Genomic DNA, 21672 nt, shown 5'->3' with positions numbered 1-21672 from the left:
TTTAATGTGACAAGAGGACATTTTGCCCATTTGAAGTATTATATGCCTGACATGGACATAACATAGGCCTTATGGACAAAATCACATAAAATAAGACAAAACTATATCCAAACTGCTCTTTAGTAATGGATCATTGACAAAGAACAAAGAAAATGTGAAAACAGTGCAAAACTTACTTTCAAATATGCTTTTGAAATTTGTAATTTTACCCTTGAGATGTTACTTGCTGTCCATTTGCGTTATTGTTTCTGACGGTAGAGCGCACACGCCATCTATAGGATTTTTGGTTTATTGCATGGTCCATTAGGCATATGCCATTTGCAATACGTTTTGGATGATCTGCCGTCCAAATCGTTGGTATTTGCTTTTGTGTATATGGTTTGTCCAATGGCAATAAGTTGCCATTCATTTTTGCCCATAAAGCATATGGTTTCCCATACCATAGCACGGAAAAGCAACAAATAAAGCTTGACTTGCACTGGGTCAGTTGTTCGCTCTGGAGTTTGCCAAAGAGGGTTTTGAGCTTGAGCTCTGGGACTGCAACACCGCAGCCAACGAGCAGAATGCCAAGCTTGCCCGGGAACTGGGGGCCCAGGCGCAAACCTACACGGTCGAGCTTTCCCGCTGGTTGAATATTGGAGACCACTGAGCAGGTGCGGCGCGAGGTCGGCGATGTCACCATGTTGGTGAACAACACCAGGGTGGTAGGATGAATGCTGCTGGAGTGTCCTGATGAGCTGCTGGAGAGGAAGCTCCTCGTCAACTGCCATGCGCTCTTCTGGGTGAAACTACAGAAATTACAGTGCCTTGCGAAAGTATTCGGCCCCCTTGAACTTTGCGACCTTTTGCCACATTTCAGGCTTCAAACATAAAGATATAAAACTGTATTTTTTTGTGAAGAATCAACAAGTGGGACACAATCATGAAGTGGAACGACATTTATTGGATATTTAAAACTTTTTTAACAAATCAAAAACTGAAAAATTGGGCGTGCAAAATTATTCAGCCCCCTTAAGTTAATACTTTGTAGCGCCACCTTTTGCTGCGATTACAGCTGTAAGTCGCTTGGGGTATGTCTCTATCAGTTTTGCACATCGAGAGACTGACATTTTTTCCCATTCCCCCTTGCAAAACAGCTCGAGCTCAGTGAGGTTGGATGGAGAGCATTTGTGAACAGCAGTTTTCAGTTCTTTCCACAGATTCTCGATTGGATTCAGGTCTGGACTTTGACTTGGCCATTCTAACACCTGGATATGTTTATTTTTGAACCATTCCATTGTAGATTTTGCTTTATGTTTTGGATCATTGTCTTGTTGGAAGACAAATCTCCGTCCCAGTCTCAGGTCTTTTGCAGACTCCATCAGGTTTTCTTCCAGAATGGTCCTGTATTTGGCTCCATCCATCTTCCCATCAATTTTAACCATCTTCCCTGTCCCTGCTGAAGAAAAGCAGGCCCAAACCATGATGCTGCCACCACCATGTTTGACAGTGGGGATGGTGTGTTCAGCTGTGTTGCTTTTACGCCAAAAAAAAAAAAAGTTCAATTTTGGTTTCATCTGATCAGAGCACCTTCTTCCACATGTTTGGTGTGTCTCCCAGGTGGCTTGTGGCAAACTTTAAACAACACTTTTTATGGATATCTTTAAGAAATGGCTTTCTTCTTGCCACTCTTCCGTAAAGGCCAGATGTGCAATATACGACTGATTGTTGTCCTATGGACAGAGTCTCCCACCTCAGCTGTAGATCTCTGCAGTTCATCCAGAGTGATCATGGGCCTCTTGGCTGCATCTCTGATCAGTCTTCTCCTTGTATGAGCTGAAAGTTTAGAGGGACGGCCAGGTCTTGGTAGATTTGCAGTGGTCTGATACTCCTTCCATTTCAATATTATCGCTTGCACAGTGCTCCTTGGGATGTTTAAAGCTTGGGAAATCTTTTTGTATCCAAATCCGGCTTTAAACTTCTTCACAACAGTATCTCGGACCTGCCTGGTGTGTTCCTTGTTCTTCATGATGCTCTCTGCGCTTTTAACGGACCTCTGAGACTATCACAGTGCAGGTGCATTGATACGGAGACTTGATTACACACAGGTGGATTGTATTTATCATCATTAGTCATTTAGGTCAACATTGGATCATTCAGAGATCCTCACTGAACTTCTGGAGAGAGTTTGCTGCACTGAAAGTAAAGGGGCTGAATAATTTTGCACGCCCAATTTTTCAGTTTTTGATTTGTTAAAAAAGTTTGAAATATCCAATAAATGTCGTTCCACTTCATGATTATGTCCCACTTGTTGTTGATTCTTCACAAAAAAATACAGTTTTATATCTTTATGTTTGAAGCCTGAAATGTGGCAAAAGGTCGCAAAGTTCAAGGGGGCCGAATACTTTCGCAAGGCACTGTATCTGCACCACATTAATTTCACATTAAATTCTCAGATAAAATGCCTGTGTTAGAAATAAAATCAGAATTAAATCTCTTTGAATGACATAACTCGACCATTATACTTGTGCACTGTGTGCAATTGTGCAGACAATGTTTGCTCACTGAAATGTGAAAAGTGGAATATGTAACGTCAGTTGATGACATGCATGCCTCTTGAATTCAAGGCATGCATGTCACCTCAGACGTTTTCACTTACCCCACTTACCCCTGCAATCCAAAATGGCACACCACCAATTATGATGGAATGTGAATCTTCTTAGTCCCGTGCTCAAAAAATGGATAAGCTCCAGAAAAACTAATGCCTATTCATCCTATTACATGTTCCTTTCTTTCATGTGTGACACCTCACCTCAGAATTACATGTATTAAACAGTGGCCCAGGGTTACTGCAAGGATTTGGGGATAACTGATTTTACCGCTCCATTCAACAGATGACAAAGGATTTTTCTGCCTCAGATGAAAGCTAAGAACCATGGCCACAGTTGTCCAACTGAATGTATTCAGTCTTCCACATTTACCCCAGCACCTCTAAATCAGAGAGGTGTGGGGGGGGGGGGGGGGGGGGGTGCTGCCTTAATCAACATCCACGGCACCCAGGGAACAGGGGGATAACTGAATGACACATTCTTACCTTGTCAGCTCAAGGATTTGATTGAGCAACCTTCTGGTTACTGGCCCAATGCTCTAACCACTAGGCTACCTGCTGCCCCAATTGCAAGTGCCCTGGGGAAGTGCCCTTCAGCACTGCCTGTGTAGAGGTGAGACTGGAGCACTGGACATTACTTGGTTTCCTCTTCATGCTTAAATGTACTTTAAATGTCTGTTGGGTTGTTGTAAACCATATCAGATAAGATGAATGATCATACAATTTGTCATGCATCTATTGATGAAAGAAACTCCCTTCTGTTCGGTTGGTGCCTAGCCAAACTCGGCTAGACGAACTGAACGAGTGTGCTCGCTCGCATACATTCAACCTTCGCTTGAAAATACCTTTGCTTGACAAATGAGAAAAAAGTGCCAATAGTACTGTTTGTCCATATCGAAATACAGTAGCCAGTATACACTTCCTCAAAATATAATTAATCTAAGATGACTCAAGAACTTCATTAATTTTGGCCTTTTTTTCGGAGGATATCTTAGTTGCACAATTTTAAATCCAACTAGGATGTTTGGTGCAGTATTTCTGAAGTGAAAAATGTGCATGAAAATGAGTTGTCTATCATTAAATGACAAACACTTCATCAACGAATCCCTACTGTTGACCAATCACCGACGAAGGGGTGTAGACTTCGGCTTCCAAACTTTGGCTTGCCTTGAGAAATGTTTTTGTGTGCATGAACAGCCAAAATAAAACTTTACCAAGTCCAAAATGTCACAAATATCATAATATATTCACAAACTGTTCTGAATGAGAATGCCTTCGAGATTTGGTTGGGCCCCCCTGGCTAGACTAACTTGTCAGATGATCATTTTTAGATTGATAAGGCTTATTGAGTGACTGACAAAACAAGAGAAAAACTGCTGATCCACAACCAAACTTGAAACTTGCGCCTTGTATATTCTACTATTCTAACTCAACAGTCCCTCCCAATTTGTAAAAAATTATTTGGGGTCAGGGGCCCTCTAGCAGCCAGGGTCCCTAATGTCGCTTATGCCTGGAGCCGACCCTACTCGGCTGCTCGACACCATAGAGGAACAAGCAAGAGTTATTTTGCAAACCCTATCAGTAATGTTTATAGGCCAACATATGTAGCACTCTCTCCTTTTCACCCCTCAGGACTACCGTGCAAGTAAATTTGGGGCGGTGGGGTTTCATTAACCCATGGTTTTCTGGCAGAAGAGGACCTGGACTGCATCAAAACCACACAGGTCTGTCCTTATATTGTCGACACTGGCATGTTCGCTGGCTACGTGATGAGGTAAGACACCCTTGTTGGCCATCTAGTTCCACAATGATGCCATGACCTGTGCCATTGAACCTACTGCATCTCTTTTTGCTCTCTGGAACACTCAACAGGAAGGAGCTGCAGGGTTTAACTCCACCCTGGACACAGTGCAGACAGCCTTGGCTGCCATCCTTGGGGACAAGCACATGATCATCATACTATGCTTTATGTACATTCAGTACCCTGAATTTAAAAAAATAAACTCACGTGATATGTTTCCTTGACCAAAAAGTAGTTAGACAAAAGATGTTGAACTATAGACTGCTTCCTTGGGAGGCCAACGTTGCAAAGTACCGCTTCATGTGAGGTGACAAGTACATGCTGCCCTTCATCAAGGCAATGGAGCAGAAGGCTGCCACTACCAACAGCCATGCTAAATCCTCATAGGACCAATCCTTCCTGCCCAAATGGGTTGTCACCAAATACCAACACCATCTGCACACCAAAGGGTCAGTTGAGACAATCTTACTACACCCTGACAGGATATCTGAAGGGTGAGAAAGTGCATTATAGCAGCTGTTATCACTTTTTAATAAACTTGTAAAATCTTCATAACAGGTTGTCAGGGTAACAATCTGCTGCATCAATTGCCATTCATGTGAATAAAATAAATGGAAATGTGTATTAAGTGTGATTTTCTTTTATTTGGGTGCCACAGCTAATCAAGAGGCTGTACACAATGACTTTCACTGAAAGTGCAAAACCCCTCAGGTTTTATACAAGATCCTCTTTACTCACATTTATAGACCGTTTCTGCACCAAGACCAGACATAACCAAGACAATGCTAGGCGCAACTACATGCAGAGAAACATTTTAAGTCCTATATTTTGAGGTCATGACCACCAGTCCTCCATAAGAGTAAAAACAATGGAAATCCAACTATTGAAAAAAATGGACAAAGAAAAAAAATACTTCTCATTTGATTCTGCAAAGAGTCATGAAGTCCAATTCAGCCAGTTAACTCCAGAGTGCTGTCGATGTTGGTCGGGGTTGTCAATGTATGTTCAATGACAGGTCGTTATTATGGCAAAATCGACAAACAAGCAGATATTGGTCATATCAAAGCATAACATTCACAAAGTTGAGTGTTGGTGAAGCCAACCTTCCACAACTTTCCATAACTGCACAGCATGCCAATAAAGGACAAAGACAACTCCACCCCCCCAACAAAAAAAACTATTGCTCTTCCATTTCTTTTAACACCATTTAAAAACCCTTAAAAATCCCAATTCGTAGATGAACATGTTGACCCATTGTCCAAGTATCCACCATGAGAAGTCAATTGATCAGTCTTCGTTTTGTCCATTCAATCCTGATGAGTCAGTCCCAGTGTGGCCCATGGGCGACAGTGCCCAGTTATTGTGCAGTGTGGTGTCTTATGCGTCAGTGAGGAAGCTTCTGTGTCCATCTTCACACCAGCTGTACAGAGGCAGCCTGCAGGTAACCCTGCAGGTACTGGAGAGCCTCAGCGTTCAGGCTGGTGCTCAGCATAGAGGGTACCTGCCATGGGAGGAAAACAGGAGAGATTCACTCAACTGAAAGCATATATAGTACTCAAAGAAAAATAATTCAGGGAGGCATTAGCAATCTAGAAGCCAAAATGTTGTACACTACACCCCGCTCTGCTATTCCCGGGGCCTCACAGTCTATGCTGGGCTAGAGCACCTTCAACGCTCGGTTGGGTGACTGGCTCTGTCAGCTGGGGCTTCACTTTTATAAGTAAGCCTTGTCCGAGACAGAATGCACCATAAGACAGGAACCCATCTTTAGTGTCTGTAGTATGAGGCAGCTTGTTGTACAAGTACACCCCTTTGAAAGAACACTAGTCTGTCGCAAGGTCGTACCCCCTATTCAACTCATTAATTCTGAGTGCCAAACAGACATTAGGAGCCATTTTAAAGTCTTTGGTTGGACTCGTCCTGCTATCAGGCCAACCATCCAATCTCAGAACGGACACTAACCACTAAGACAGTTGGTACTTAACTTTCATACCATGTCGTTTTGCTTAAAATGACCGACTAAAATCATATGAGAGTAGAAGATTGGAACACAAGGTGGACGTGAAAATAAAGAATTTGCTAGCTAGCATTAGCTCTCTCTTGGAGTCTTGCTGTGTAGTTGTTCCTGCTATAAGGGAGTGATTTAGTCAAGAGGCCCACTGCATTTCAATAAATCAACTTACCCGTCCGGGACATGCAGTAGAGAGCTTGTGGAGAGACTGCGCTAGCAGGATCTTGGGGTTGCTGACCACATCGCCGATGGGGTCGTGCTCCTTCTTCCCAGCAAAGGCCAGCTGGGAGAAAGCAGTCTGGTAACCGGGTGTGTCCTCTATGTCAATGAAGTGCTCGTCATCAGGGATGCTATCATCCTCTGGTAGCTCAAATAGCCCAATGAGGGCCTGAAGCAGGGGGGTCCTAAAGAACAAACAATTTAGCAGGCCATTAATTTAGTAAAAACACTGCAAAGTGTAATAATATTCCAGGACAGTTTCTCACCAGAGTTTGGTGTACTCAGTATCTATCATGGCAGGGCACTCAGTGAGGATCTTGGTGATGCCCACAGCACAGATCTTCTTCTCCACTGGTCCAGACACTTTCTGCACCTCTGGAATGACTATCTTCTCCAGCACCATGCCAAACATCCTACAAGAGAAATTAGACTCAGCACTGAGAATACCTCTCCACGTGGTTCTTATCTTTTATCATTTATGAAGGCCTATAATATGGAATATGATAAAACATTCCGAGCTCAGCCTAACATGCCATGCAAGTGTGTGTAATGCAGTACGAGGACATGGTTGGCCTTTAAAAGCCAAAAGGGACAACTGACTGGCATGTATGCAGATCAATGTAAATGAGTCATCTGCACACTCCGTTCCAAGGCTACACTAATGGACATAAACTGAATCAAACGTGTCAACGGTCAGTCTCATTTAATCTGACAAGAGATACTTACTTTGGCTGTATGCTGTCAAAAATCTCCTGCAGAGCAATGGCTCCGTACTTGACACCATAAAGATTGATAAACACCATGAAGCCTGTGGAAAATAGGAGGGCCTGTGAAAATGTGCAGCATTGAGAGATCAGAGAGCTCATTCTAAAACTAGGTTAATATAACCCTACACACTCCTGTTGTGCTAGCATAACAAAGAGGATGTGGGTGCAGTTTCAATTATACTTCTTAACCTGTCTGGGAACACAGCCAATGAAATTGCAGGGCGCCAAATACAAATCAACAGAAATCTCAAACATACAAGTATTAGGCACCATTTTAAAGATAACATTCTCATTAAACCAGCCAGTGTCTAATATCCAAAATGTGGAGCTTTCGCTGTAAAGCAAACGATTATGTTAGGTCAACACCAAGTCACAGAAAAACCCAGCCATTTTTCCAGCCAAAGAGGAGTCACAAAAAGCACAAAGAGATAAAATGAATCACTAACCTTTGATGATCTTCAGATGACACTCATAGAACTTCATGTTATACAATACATGTATGTTTTGTTCGATAAAGTGCATATTTATATCCAAAAATCTAATTTTACATTGGCGTGTTATGTTCAGTAGTTCCAAAACATGTGGTGATTTTACAGAGCCACATCAATTCACAGAAATACTCATTATAAAATGTTGATGAAAATTCAAGTGTTATGCATGGAACTTTAGATAAACATCTCCTTAATGCAACCGCTGTGTCAGATTTCCAAAAAGGTTTACGGATAAAGCATAATCTGAGTACGGCGCTCAGAGCCCAAAAAGCCAAAAGAAATACCCGCCATGTTGCGCAGTCAACAGTCAGAAATGGCATTATAAATATTCACTTACCTTTGATGATCATCAGAATGCACTCCCAGGAATCCCAGTTCCACAATATAAAATCAAATCAAATTTTATTTGTCACATACACACATGGTTAGCAGATGTTAATGCGAGTGTAGCGAAATGCTTGTGCTTCTAGTTCCGACAATGCAGTAATAACCAACAAGTAATCTAACTAACAATTCCAAAACTACTGTCTTATAGACAGTGTAAGGGGATAAAGAATATGTACATAAAGATATATGGATGAGTGATGGTACAGAGCAGCATAGTTAAGATACAGTAGATGGTATCGAGTACAGTATATACATATGAGATGAGTATGTAAACAAAGTGGCATTGTTAAAGTGGCTAGTGATACATGTATTACATAAGGATGCAGTAGATGATATAGAGTACAGTATATACGTATACATATGAGATGAATAATGTAGGGTATGTAAACATTATATTAGGTAGCATTGTTTAAAGTGGCTAGTGATATATTTCCCATCATTTCCCATTATTAAAGTGGCTGGAGTTGAGTCAGTGTGTTGGCAGCAGCCACTCAATGTTAGTGGTGGCTGTTTAACAGTCTGATGGCCTTTAGATAGAAGCTGTTTTTAAGTCTCTCGGTCCCAGCTTTGATGCACCTGTACTGACCTCACCTTCTGGATGATAGCGGGGTGAACAGGCAGTGGCTCGGGTGGTTGTTGTCCTTGATGATCTTTATGGCCTTCCTGTGGCATCGGGTGGTGCAGGTGTCCTGGAGGGCAGGTAGTTTGATGCCGGTGATGTGTTGTGCAGACCTCACTACCCTCTGGAGAGCCTTACGGTTGTGGGCGGAGCAGTTGCCGTACCAGGCGGTGATACAGCCCGCCAGGATGCTCTCGATTGTGCATCTGTAGAAGTTTGAGTGCTTTTGGTGACAAGCCAAATTTCTTCAGCCTCCTGAGGTTGAAGAGGCGCTGTTGCGCCTTCTTCACAATGCTGTCTGTGTGAGTGGACCAATTCAGTTTGTCTGTGATGTGTATGCCGAGGAACTTAACTTACTACCCTCTCCACTACTGTTCCATCGATGTGGATAGGGGTGTGTTCCCTCTGCTGTTTCCTGAAGTCCACAATCATCTCCTTAGTTTTGTTGACGTTGAGTGTGAGGTTATTTCCCTGACACCACACTCCGAGGGCCCTCACCTCCTCCCTGTAGGCCGTCTCGTCATTGTTGGTAATCAAGCCTACCACTGTTGTGTCGTCCGCAAACTTGATGATTGAGTTGGAGGCGTGCGTGGCCACGCAGTCGTGGGTGAACAGGGAGTACAGGAGAGGGCTCAGAACGCACCCTTGTGGGGCCCCAGTGTTGAGGATCAGCGGGGTGGAGATGTTGTTGCCTACCCTCACCACCTGGGGGCGGCCCGTCAGGAAGTCCAGTACCCAGTTGCACAGGGCGGGGTCGAGACCCAGGGTCTCGAGCTTGATGACGAGCTTGGAGGGTACTATGGTGTTGAATGCCGAGCTGTAGTCGATGAACAGCATTCTCACATAGTTATTCCTCTTGTCCAGATGGGTTAGGGCAGTGTGCAGTGTGGTTGAGATTGAATCGTCTGTGGACCTATTTGGGCGGTAAGCAAATTGGAGTGGGTCTAGGGTGTCAGGTAGGGTGGAGGTGATATGGTCCTTGACTAGTCTCTCAAAGCACTTCATGATGACGGAAGTGAGTGCTACGGGGCGGTAGTCGTTTAGCTCAGTTACCTTAGCTTTCTTGGGAACAGGAACAATGGTGGCCCTCTTGAAGCATGTGGGAACAGCAGACTGGTATAGGGATTGATTGAATATGTCCGTAAACACACCGGCCAGCTGGTCTTTGCATGCTCTGAGGGCGCGGCTGGGGATGCCGTCTGGGCCTGCAGCCTTGCGAGGGTTAACACGTTTAAATGTTTTACTCACCTCGGCTGCAGTGAAGGAGAGTCCGCATGTTTTCGTTGCAGGCCGTGTCAGTGGCACTGTATTGTCCTCAAAGCGGGCAAAAAAGTTTAGTCTGCCTGGGAGCAAGACATCCTGGTCCGTGACTGGGCTGGTTTTCTTCTTGTAGTCCGTGATTGACTGTAGACCCTGCCACATACCTCGTGTCTGAGCCGTTGAATTGAGATTCTACTTTGTCTCTATACTGACGCTTAGCTTGCTTGATAGCCTTGCGGAGGGAATAGCTGCACTGTTTGTATTAGGTCATGTTACCAGTCACCTTGCCCTGATTAAAAGCAGTGGTTTGCGCCTTCAGTTTCACGCGAATGCTGCCATCAATCCACGGTTTCTGGTTAGGGAATGTTTTAAATCGTTGCTATGGGAATGACATCTTCAACGCACGTTCTAATGAACTCACACACCGAATCAGCGTATTCGTCAATGTTATTTTACGCAATACGAAACATATCCCAGTCCACGTGATGGAAGCAGTCTTGGTGTTTTATCAGCTTGGTCGGACCAGCGTTGGACAGACCTCAGCGTGGGAGCTTCTTGTTTTAGTTTCTGTCTGTAGGCAGGGATCAGCAAAATGGAGTCGTGGTCAGCTTTTCCAAAAGGAGGGTGGGGCAGGGCGTTATATGCATCGCGGAAGTTAGAATAACAATGATCCAATGTTTTTCCAGCCCTGGTTGCGCAATCGATATGTTGATACAATTTAGGGAGTCTTGTTTTCAGATTAGCCTTGTTAAAATCCCCAGCTACAATGAATGCAGCCTCAGGATGTATGATTCCAGTTTGCAAAGAGTCAAATAAAGTTCGTTCAGAGCCATCGATGTGTCTGCTTGGGGGGGGGGGGGGGGAATATATACGGCTGTGATTATAATCGAAGAGAATTCTCTTGGTAGATAATGCGGTCGCCATTTGATTGTGAGGAATTCTAAAATCAGGTGAACAGAAGGATTTGAGTTCCTGTATATTTCTGTGATCACACCACGTCTCGTTAGCCATAAGGCATACGCCCACGCCCCTCTTCTTACCAGAAAGATGTTTGTTCCTGTCGGGGCGATGCGTGGAGAAACCCGCTGGCTGCACCGCCTCCGATAGCGTCTCTCCAGTGAGCCATGTTTCCGTGAAGCAAAGAACGTTACAGTCTCTGATGTCCCTCTGGAATGCTACCCTTGGATTTCATCAACCTTGTTGTCAAGAGACTGGACATTGGCGAGAAGAATGCTAGGGAGTGGTGCACGATGTGCCCGTCTCCGGAGTCTGACCAGAAGACCGCCTCGTTTCCCTCTTTTACGGAGTCGTTTTTTTGGGTCGCCGGCTGGGATCCATTCCGTTGTCCTGGTTGAAAGGCAGAACACAGGATCCACTTCACAAAAATCATATTCTTGGTTGTACTGATGGTGAGTTGACGCTGATCTTATATTCAGTAGTTCTTCTCGACTGTATGTAATGAAACCTAAGATGACCTGGGGTACTAATGTAAGAAATAAGACGTAAAAAAACTAAAAACTGCATAGTTTCCTAGGAACACGAAGCGAGGCGGCCATCTGTCGGCGCCATGGCAACCATCCGTGTATGTTTGATTTGTTCGATAAAGTTCATAATTTATGTCCATATACCTCCTTTTGTTAGGGCGTTTGGTAAACAAATCGAAACGCATTCAAGTCCAGCAGAATGCTCGGACGAAAATTTCTAAAAGTTATATTACTGGCTGTAGAAACATATCAAACTATGTATAGAATCAATCTTTAGGATGTTATCATAAATGTTCAATAATGTTCCAACCGGAGAATTACATTGTCTGTAGAAAAGCAATGGAACGAGAGCTGCCTCATGTGAATGCGCGTGACTAAGATCGAGGCTGCTGGCAGACCTCGGACTCATTCCCCTCTCATTCAGCCCCCCTTCATAGTAGAAGCCTCAAACAAGTTCCTAAAGACTGTTGACATCTAGTGGAAGTCTTAGGTAGTGCAACAACCAATAGCCCACTAACTTCAACAGGGGCTGAGTTTAAAAACCACAAACCTCAGATTTCCCACTTGGTTTGGATTTCTTCCTCAGGTTTTTGCCTGCCATATGAGTTATTTTATAGTCACAGACATAATTCAAACTGTTTTAGAAACTTTCAGAGTGTTTTCTATCCAATACTACTAATAATATGCATATATTAGTTATCTGGGACTGAGGAGGCGGCAGTTTACTCTGGGCACGCTTTTCATCCAAAATGCTGCCCCCTATCCAAAGAAGTTAAATAAACATGCCAAAAAAAATTTAAGCTATACTCACTCTTGATGAACTTGGTGGTTTTGGAGCTCTGCAGTCTCTGGAAGAGCAGGATGAAGATCTGTTTCCTGTACTGAACAATGGACTCCCTGAGAGGGAGTGAACAAAATAACTCATGATACAGCCCCCATGTCAACTACACACAAAGTTCACCGTTAGAAGACAGAGGTGGAGGCTGTTGACTCACGTCGGCATGTGCTCTATGATACTGTTCATCAGGTAGAAACCTTGGTGGTCATTGGCCTTGGAGGCTATGAGCTTCTGGAAGACTCCTAGCAGGCCAGGCTGTATAGGGAGAGCACTTTAACATCAGATTATCACAACTAACTAATTGCATGCATCAACAGGTAGATTAAGACAGGAGGTTGCAGAAAAGTACAGTAAGACTCCTCTTATTACAGTAAGAGTCATCTTACCATTTACATACCCCCAGCTGTAACTCACTATTTTGTCAGCAGCAGAGCTGGCTATGGTGGCTCCCCCCTTCTCCAGATATGCTTGAAGCAGGCGCACCAGAGGGGGAATGTTGCCAGTGCGTTCCCACAGTACAGGCTGCAGCAGGTGGGGGAAAAGGGCCATGTAGGAGTTGGGGATGGAGCTGGTGTGGATCTCCAGAAGAAGGGACATCACCTGGAACACGTACGGCACAAACTCTGCAACAGGAAGCGGGACATTTGATGTAAGAAGGGCAATGTGTAGTTTGCCAACAACACGGCATCCATGCGATTCAGAGGATGGCTTTTCAACCCCTTCATCCACCTACTCAGTTTCCTAGGCATGTTCTAGTCAGACAGGCATCTTAAGCTCAACATGAACTTCTATAGCCTGCTTCTTTCTAGGGTACAGCCACATACCCTGTACATCATTCTGTAGGATCTCAGTGAAGACTGGGAAGAGGGCCTCCTCGAAGCTGCCCACAGTGGTTGTGTTGGCCTTGCAGGTGATACGGATGGACAGGCACAGGGACTCAAACAGGTAGTGGTTAAAGTGAGGCTTGCTGGGGTTCTGGAAGAGACATGATACAGGTAAATACCAGGGCTGGAAATTGCCATGGACCTCACGATACGATATCACAGCACTTACGTGCCAATACGATATTTATTGCGATTATATAGCGATTCAATGTTCCAAACACAATGCTCATCATATATCTGCTGCAGAGGGACAAGAGAGACAGTCACAGAAATATAAAAAAGTGCTGAAAACAAATTGGCCCCCTATTTAAAAAGATGGAGAACAAGCTATGAAGCAAAAATACTGGCGTTCTTGTACTTGGTACATCCAAGTAGCGCAATAATTGTATGGCGATATTTTCAAATACGATACTAATAATATCCTGATATGTAACTATCGATGGTGCCAGATTTCCTCCAGACGTGACTCTTGGCATTCAGGCCAGAGTTCAATCTTGGTTTCATCAGACCAGAGAATCTTGTTTCTCATGGTCTGAGTCTTTAGGTGCCTTTTTGGCAAACTCCAAGTGGGCTTTCATGTGCCTTAGGACTAGCTTCCGTCTGGCCACTCTTCCATAAAGGCCTGATTGGTGGAGTGCTGCAGAGATGGTTGTCCTTCTGGAAGGTTCTCCCATCTCCACAGAGGAACTTTAGCGCTCTGTCAGAGAGACCATCGGGTTCTTGGTCACCTCCTTGACCAAGGCCCTTCTCCCCCGATTGTTCAATTTGGCCGGGCAGCCAGTTCTAGGAAGAGTCTTGGTGGTTCCAAACTTCTTACATTTAAGAATGATGGAGGCCACTGTTCTTGGGGACCTTCAATGCTCCAGAAATGTTTTGGTACCCTTCCCCAGATCTGTGCCTCGACAAAATCTTGTCTCAGAGCTCTACGGACAATTCCTTCAACCTAATGGCTTGGTTTTTGTTCTGTGGGGCTTTGTATAGACATGTGTGTGCCTTTCCAAATCACGTTCAATTAATTTAATTTACCACAGGTGGACTACAATCAAGTTGTAGAAACATCTCAAGGACGATCAATGGAAACAGGATGCACCCGAGCTCAATTTCAAGTCTTATAGCAAAGGGTCTGAATACTTCTGTAAATAAGGAATGTTGTTTTTTATTTTTTATAAATGTGCCAAAACTTCTAAAACCCGTTTTCGCTTTGTCGTCATGGGGTATTGTGTGTAGATTTCTGAGGATTTTTATTGATTTAATCCATTTTAGAATAAGGCTTTAACGTAACAAAATGGGTCTGAATATTTTCCGAAGGCACTGTATGTTATGGCGAAATTGTGACATTTTGGTGTTCGGCAATTTATTCCCAGCTGTTTATCTTGAGGCAAGTCGAAGTTCAGTAGTCCACGCCCCTTCATCTGTGATTGGCAACAGTAGAGATTTGTTAATTAAGTGTTTGTCATTCAATGATAGACGACTATTTTTCATGCATTTTATTCACTTGAGAAATACTGCACTAAACATCATAGTTAGATGTAAAATTGCACGACTAAAACGTCCTCGACAAGTGTCAATTTATTACAGATTTCTTGAGTTGTTAATCTTAGATAAATTTAGAGACGATTTTTTGGAAGTGTACTAGCGTCTCAAGCGGGACAAACCGTAATATTGCCCATTTTTTTCTTGTTTTGAAGTGAAGGTATTTTAAGGGAGCATGCGAGAACAGACATGAATTACGCCTAGCCAAGTTCTGCAAGGAGCAAACCGAACCTGTGTTTCCGGATGCCTTTAGACAATGCAAGTCAGCTCATATGTACATGCATCCACAGCAATGCAGACAAGAGATGTGTGTGACCTACCCTGCTGACCAGCAGGAGCTTGTGAGTGAGCTGGCCAATCAGAGTGGGGATGTAAGACACGATGGCCTCCTGCAGGAGGGAGAAGCTGCGCATGATGGCTGGAAGAGAATAAAGGAGAAGTCTGGGTGGAGGACAAGGATCAGTACACACTGAAAAACGTTGTCTGCAACCTTAAAAGGTGACATTAGGTCCTCCGTGACGACATTAAGCAAAAGGACAGATAGTTAAAAATACAATGAAAGCCATAGAAGTTATAAGCAGAGCATGTAACACTCAAACTCAAGTACCTTTCATGACATATTCATTCTCTGAGGAGCCAGGCAGAGCCAGAGCCTTGAACAGGTTGTTTAGCAGCTGTTCTGTGAAGGGGGCCATCTCTGCAGGAGTGATACTGAAACATACGATAACAGATGATTAATCACTACTGACATGAGGCACCAAAAGTTACAAACTAAGGTTATTGGTAATGACCAAAGTTTTATTAACAAACAAACTACTATGGATGTGGTGTATAGTTGATTATATTTGTGTAGTGTGGTGTTGGAAAAGACAAAGTCTTTATTTAATTATCTAAGTATAGATGGTTACTACTCACAGAGTAGAGTTGTTGGGGCCCCTCATGGTGAAGAGTCTCTCCAGTGCATGGGCAGCGTAGGTGTGCTCTACCGTGCTCTCTGCCTGCAGGTGGGCCACCAGCAGAGGGACAGCCTGCAGCAGCTGCTCTTTGGGCAGCTGGAAGACAAGAGGGGACCGAGGACTGGTTATTCACGGGCCCCTGCAAGCGTTGACGTCAACCCTTAGTAAATGAGCTGAACTCGTGAGAATGAATTTTTTCAGAGGGTAGAGAAAACAAAATCATACCTGACTCCTGAAGATCATGACATATTTGATGGCATCAGCCTTCAACACTGGGAACTCATTGACTATAATAGAACAGAGTAAACATGTTCCATAAAAGTGCAGCTATAAAGCAATCCACAGCTGTGATGGTTAATTCATTGTTTGTTTTTAAGTTCAACTTCATATTTACCGTTCTGGGATTTGAGGTCTGTGAGAATGTGGTTCACAAAGAATTCTGTAAGGTTCACCAACTCATTAGCTTGCGTGATACCATGCTGAAAAAGAAACATTTTGTCTGTGTAATTTGCTCAATGTCTCTACTGCAATAATATTTACACTTGAAGTCAGAAGTTTATACACTTAGGTTGGCATCATTAGAAGCTTCTGATAGGCTAATTGACATCATTTGAGTCAATTGGAGGTGCACCTGTGGATGCATGTCAAGGCCTACCTTCAAACTCAGTGCCTATTTGCTTGACATCATGGGAAAATCAAAAGAAATCAGCCAAGACAGCAGAAAAAAAATGGTAGACATCCACAAGTATGGTTCATTCTTGGGAGCAATTTCCAAATGCCTGAAGGTACCATGTTCATCTGTACAAACAATAGTACGCAAGTATAAACACCTTGGGACCACGCATACCATCATACCGTCTCCTAGAGATGAACGTATTTAGGTGCGAAAAGTGCAAATCAATCCCACAACAACAGCAAAGGACCTTGTGAAGAGTCTGGAGGAAACAGGTACAAAAGTATTTATATCTACAGTAAAACAAGTCCTATATCGACATAACCTGAAAGGCCGCTCAGCAAGGAAGAAGCCACTGCTCCAAAACCACCATAAAAAGCCAGACTACGGTTTGCAACTGCACACGGGAACAAAGATCGTACTTTTTGGAGAAATGTCCCCTGGTCTGATGAAACAAAAATAGAACTGTTTGGCCAGAATGACCATCGTTATGTTTGGAGGAAAAGGGGAGGCTTGCAAGCCGAAGAACACCATCCCAACCGTGAAACACAGGGGTGGCAGCATCATGTTGTGGAGGTGCTTTGCTGCAGGAATGACTGGTGCACTTAAAATAGATGGCATCATGGAGGAAAATGATGTGGATATATTGAAGCAACATCTCAAGACATCAGTCAGGAAGTTAAAGCTTGGTAGCAAATGGGTCTTCCAAATGGACAATGACCCCAAGCATACTTCCAAAGTTGTGGCAAAATGTCTTAAGGACAACAAAGTCAAGGTATTGGAGTGGCCATCACAAAGCCCTGACCTCAATCCTATAGAACATTTGTGGGCAGAACTGAAAAAGCTTGTGCGCGCAAGGTGGCCTATAAACCTGACTCAGTTACACCAGCTCTGTCAGGAGGAATGGGCCAAAATTCACCCAACTTATTGTGGGAAGCTTGTGGAAGGCTACCCAAAACATTTGATCCAATTCTGACCCACTGGGAAAGCGTTGAAAGAAATAAAAGCTGAAATAATGAATTCACTCTACTATTATTCTGACATTTCACATTCTTAAAATAAAGTGTTGATCCTAACTGACCTTAGACAGGGAATTTGTACTAGGATTAAATGTCAGGAATTTTGAAAAACTGAGTTTAAATGTATGTAAACTTCGGACTTCAACTGTATAACCCATCAGATGTCACAAACAGACCCAAATACAATAGGCATAATGACCTAATCATACCTTTGCTGTCTGGGCTTTTGAGGCCAGAGATGTGACCAGGTAGATGGCAGCGTCTTTGTGCTTCCAGTTCACCCCTGGATTCTTGGCATACTCCCCAAGCATGGAGTTGACATAGCCAGAAAAGATGGCTGTGACCGGGCCCTCAAAGAACTTACACAGGCCTCTCACCAAGTCACAAGCAGCCCTGCGCCGAGTGTCTATGTCTGCAGGAAGGAGACAGAACCGAGTGGTGAATATCAGTGTGCCTTGAATACCTAAACTTCAACAATCCTCCAGTTCAATTTTGGCCTTGAGTTTAAAAAAATGTTTTTACCTGATCCTTCAAGATCTCTTCGGATATATTCCTCAGAGTTATCCTCAAAGGCCTCCTCATCAGCGCCTAGAGACAGAAATCTATGTATCAGTATCAAAGACCATTATGCAAATCGTTGCCATTAATGTACAATGGCAAGAGCAGAAACAGTCATGTAGCCATTCATCCCCAAGATACTGTTTCAGTCTAAACTCACTTCTGAACTCCATGTTGGGCACAATGACCTTCTCACAGATGCTGGTGAGTGTGTTCTGGTCCTCAAACAGATGCTTGTAATGGGGCCTTTCACACACAGATGCCAGGAACTGAATAGCATTGCTCACAAGCTACGTCACAAACATAAAAGGAGCAAACATATTATTTTACCTTTATTTAACTAGGCAAGTCAGTTAAGAACAAATTCCTATTTTCAATGACGGCATAGGAACAGCGGGTTAACTGCCTTGTTCAGGGGCAGAATGACAGATTTTTACCTTGTCAGCTCGGGGATTCGATTATGCAACCTTTCAGTTACAAGTCCTACGCTCTAACCACTAGGCTACCTGCCGCCCCAAGCAAACATATTAGCAGGTGGTCAACATGATCTATTGATAAGCTACATGAATGTATCAGCAGTCTCACCAGGTCATACTTGACCTCCTGGCCAGTGGAGACCAGCAGGTTCCAGATAGCGGTGACAAACCGAGGCAGGTAAGGCTGGAATTCTTCATCGTACTTCTGGGCGTACAGAGCAGCGTTGTCACAGATCTGAGACTTGAGCAGCTCCAGAAGACCTGCCTCCTCTTCATCCTGTTGGGAGGAAAATACCGTATCACAAGTTTAATCAACTGATTCATTAATAGCCACTTGAACATCTTACAGTGAAAGTGCTGTTAATCACCAGGTCCACGCACATCTGTTTGTAGTAGCTTGTTATCCAAGGTCAACAAGTTATGGAAATTAGACATCCAGGTCTCCATGTTGTCCTCAAATAACTCTGGAAGGTCCTGTGAAGGCAGGGACAAAGATGGAAGAATGAGATAACTCCAGTAAAAAAGCACCACATTTAAATACAGCAAGTCCTTGTGGGCATAAAGCAGGTAAGAGGCAGGGGGGGACGCACCTGAAAGTTGAGACTGTAGAAAAGCTTTGAGATCAGAGTAAGGGACGAGAAGAGGATCTTCAAAGCATTGATGTCCGTCGCATGGGTCTGACACAGCTCAATGGTGGCCTGAAAAAAACAATAGACATTAATAGCAGACAATGTCTTCCCATGTCTGAATAATTAAGGTACTACAAAGGGACGGCAAGCAACAATTTCCAGACATGTTGTTTTTACTTGAAATACACTTCAATTGTTCAAGTTGATTAACTCTGAAACCAATCCACCACTAACCTTGAAGAGTTCAGTCAGTGGATTCGCAAATGTGTCCAACACCAGCTTAATCTCCAGCCATAGCTCATTTGACTTAAACTCATGTCGATACCTGGGAAAACAGATGATCAGTGTTAATATCTTTCAAAATGAACCACAAAGACATGATTTACTATGACACCTATCATTATAGGGCCACGTGTCATGCTCATGATGGTTTACCTCTTGAAAAGTGAGTGTGCGGTTCGGAGCACTCCGTTAATGATGTGGAAGTCTCCGCTCTGGAAGCGGGTCACCATCTCTGTCAGGAGGTCCGGCCATTTCTGAGGGAAGTCCTCTCTACCGATGATGCTGATGGCATCACTCAACTGTAGAAGAACAGTAAATACAGAAAAACTGAACCATCTCTACAAATCTCCCTTTTGATTGTTTTCATGTATTATTCTAAAGGATTGGGAAACCATGGATTCCAAGAACCTCATGAAACTCAAAACAAGCACCAGCCCACTGACTTTGATTTAGAGTAGATGAACAGGTAACAGGTCTTGACTCATGTGAAGACATACCTGTTTCTGAATCTGTTCAGGGCTGCTCAGCATCAAATTCACAATGTTGGCCTTGATCGTGGTTCGGTCCGGATCTGAGATTTTGTTGGGTTCGTCTTCAATCTGAAAAAGACAGAATACAAAGTAACACTTGTCATGCCAACATTGGGACAACAATACTTGCACAACCCATAACATTTGTTCCAATATTCAGGCCACCACCACTAACTTACTATGCGCCAGTTCCTCTTGATGTAATTTTTGAAGGTGACAGCTGCACACACCCGGATCACATTGTCTTGGGATTTCTCCAACAATGTAAGCAGCAATATTGGGTAATTCTGGTTCCCTTCAACTGACTCAAGAAATTTTTCAGCTGGAAGAGGGAAATAAGAACATTCCAGTCAAGCACTGGAAAATTGTACATAACTGCTCAAGTATATATCATTGTATATGTTTATTGCTACCATGACTGATCAGGGCATGAGTATTTTAAAATTAACAAGCATTCTACTCTGAGCTCCCATACCTGGACGTCTTACGGATGGATCTGGGTCCAGAGTTTTGCGCATAAATTCTGTGAGGGTCTGAAGGTTTCCATCATTTAGCTCCATGGTGCCCTGGAAATATGGTCAAAATCAATTCGTTAGTGACTAGTACCATTAACTGATTGTCTTCGCTACAAGCTCATGAAAAGTTATTGACAAAAAAAACGCAAATGTTACATTCACCCGATCAATATATGATTGAGTAAGTCATACTAGCTCGCGATACATCACTAAAACACCAGGTACTGACAAATACTTTGGCCTAAAGCTAGAAAATGTTAGCCCATCTTTGCCGTCCGTGTGACACATGTTTGGAATACAATTTTAAAATGACAACCTTTGTGCTCCAATGAAATTCGTTATTTTCCTCTACGTCAGACACTTTACCCACTCACAGTAAATCTAGGGAAGGACTTTGCGGGATGCCGTTAGCTAGCTAAATTAGCATGGTACTCTGGCATGGTGATGCTGATTCAAAATACTTCAGTTTCAATACTTTAGGTCAACTGTAGGGCAGGTTGCTTATATCTCAAATATCCAACACTTGTTTCGAGGATATAAAACGTAGCTACGGAGTAAGTAAATCACAGCAAGTTCACTTAATGACTGCGCAAGTTAGCTAGATAGTTTGGTAGCCAACTAGCCATAGCGGTCTGGTAGGCTAACTTTGAACGTCTTCTCACGACTTGTACGTTAGTAGCTAGCGAGATGATATTGTGTTACACTTGGTTAGGCCAGATAGCCCTTTCTGCAACAATTCATTTTCTGTTAAGGGAACACAGCTGGCTAGATAACTAAACGTGAATAGCTAGCAAGTATCGCAGTGACATTGTTCTACTAGTAAATGTTTGCTGATGCTAAATTATCCACGATGGGCAAATTAGAAACGGCTACCGCAGTTTTCCGTCTTTCTACAAACAAGCCAGTAATGTACATTAAACTGTATAATTTGATTCAGCGGTGAGATGTTATACCTTCTCTTGCTTTGAGTTGTCTCTCAGCCGGTATGTGCTGTTGTATGATTCGCTGCTGCCTGACTAACGTTAGCTTGTTTAAAGAAATCTCAAGCCACTGACTGCGCGGTATGTGTACAGGGCATGCGCAAAATAAGTTTGGAAAACCACGCTAGACACGCCCCTGTGCACTTGAAAGGGAGTGAATGGCGTTGGCAAGT

The 21672-nt window shown here is 43.4% G+C and overlaps 1 protein-coding gene and 1 pseudogene across 2 annotated transcripts; one reads left to right on the top strand and one right to left on the bottom strand.

Annotated features, from left to right (window-relative positions):
* Nucleotides 1-475: 475 nt before the first annotated feature.
* On the top strand, nucleotides 476-4775 carry LOC149976046 (retinol dehydrogenase 10-like; annotated as a pseudogene).
* Nucleotides 4776-5012: 237 nt separating this feature from the next.
* Nucleotides 5013-21622, bottom strand: LOC110494256 (exportin-2). 2 transcript variants are annotated; one of them, XM_021569189.3, is made up of 25 exons: nucleotides 21473-21622; nucleotides 20480-20570; nucleotides 20184-20326; nucleotides 19972-20073; nucleotides 19628-19773; nucleotides 19427-19517; nucleotides 19154-19261; nucleotides 18945-19037; nucleotides 18673-18840; nucleotides 18248-18377; nucleotides 18052-18117; nucleotides 17739-17941; nucleotides 16232-16316; nucleotides 16063-16124; nucleotides 15797-15933; nucleotides 15489-15592; nucleotides 15202-15299; nucleotides 13289-13439; nucleotides 12879-13087; nucleotides 12622-12719; nucleotides 12438-12523; nucleotides 7345-7426; nucleotides 6885-7031; nucleotides 6572-6803; nucleotides 5013-5889 (listed from the first exon to the last, which is right to left on the bottom strand). In XM_021569189.3, exons 2-25 carry the CDS (start codon nucleotides 20562-20564, stop codon nucleotides 5800-5802), a joined length of 2916 nt encoding a protein of 971 aa, XP_021424864.3. In that variant the 5' UTR covers nucleotides 20565-20570; nucleotides 21473-21622; the 3' UTR covers nucleotides 5013-5799. The 2 variants fall into 2 exon arrangements, with proteins under 2 accessions (XP_021424864.3, XP_090061810.1); XM_090205684.1 differs by lacking the exon at nucleotides 21473-21622 and adding an exon at nucleotides 20682-20836.
* Nucleotides 21623-21672: the final 50 nt, after the last annotated feature.

Source organism: Oncorhynchus mykiss, chromosome 17 (assembly GCF_057628025.1).
Source record: "Oncorhynchus mykiss isolate SJ-2025 chromosome 17, ASM5762802v1, whole genome shotgun sequence".
In the NCBI taxonomy this organism is placed as follows: Eukaryota; Metazoa; Chordata; class Actinopteri; order Salmoniformes; family Salmonidae; genus Oncorhynchus; species Oncorhynchus mykiss.
The sequence above is the reverse complement of the archived record's forward strand: the minus strand, read 5'-3'. Positions and strand labels throughout refer to the sequence as shown.

Bases quoted from the DNA above. Each gene is read 5' to 3' on its own strand.
- LOC110494256 (XM_021569189.3), bottom strand. From the start codon at position 20,564: ATGGAGCTAAATGATGGAAACCTTCAGACCCTCACAGAATTTATGCGC. The intron at 15,593-15,796 runs GTGAGTAGTAAC...CGTATGTTTCAG, and splicing joins GGCCCCAACAACTCTACTCT to TATCACTCCTGCAGAGATGG. The intron at 12,524-12,621 runs GTGAGTCAACAG...ACTCCCTCTCAG, and splicing joins ATCATAGAGCACATGCCGAC to GGAGTCCATTGTTCAGTACA.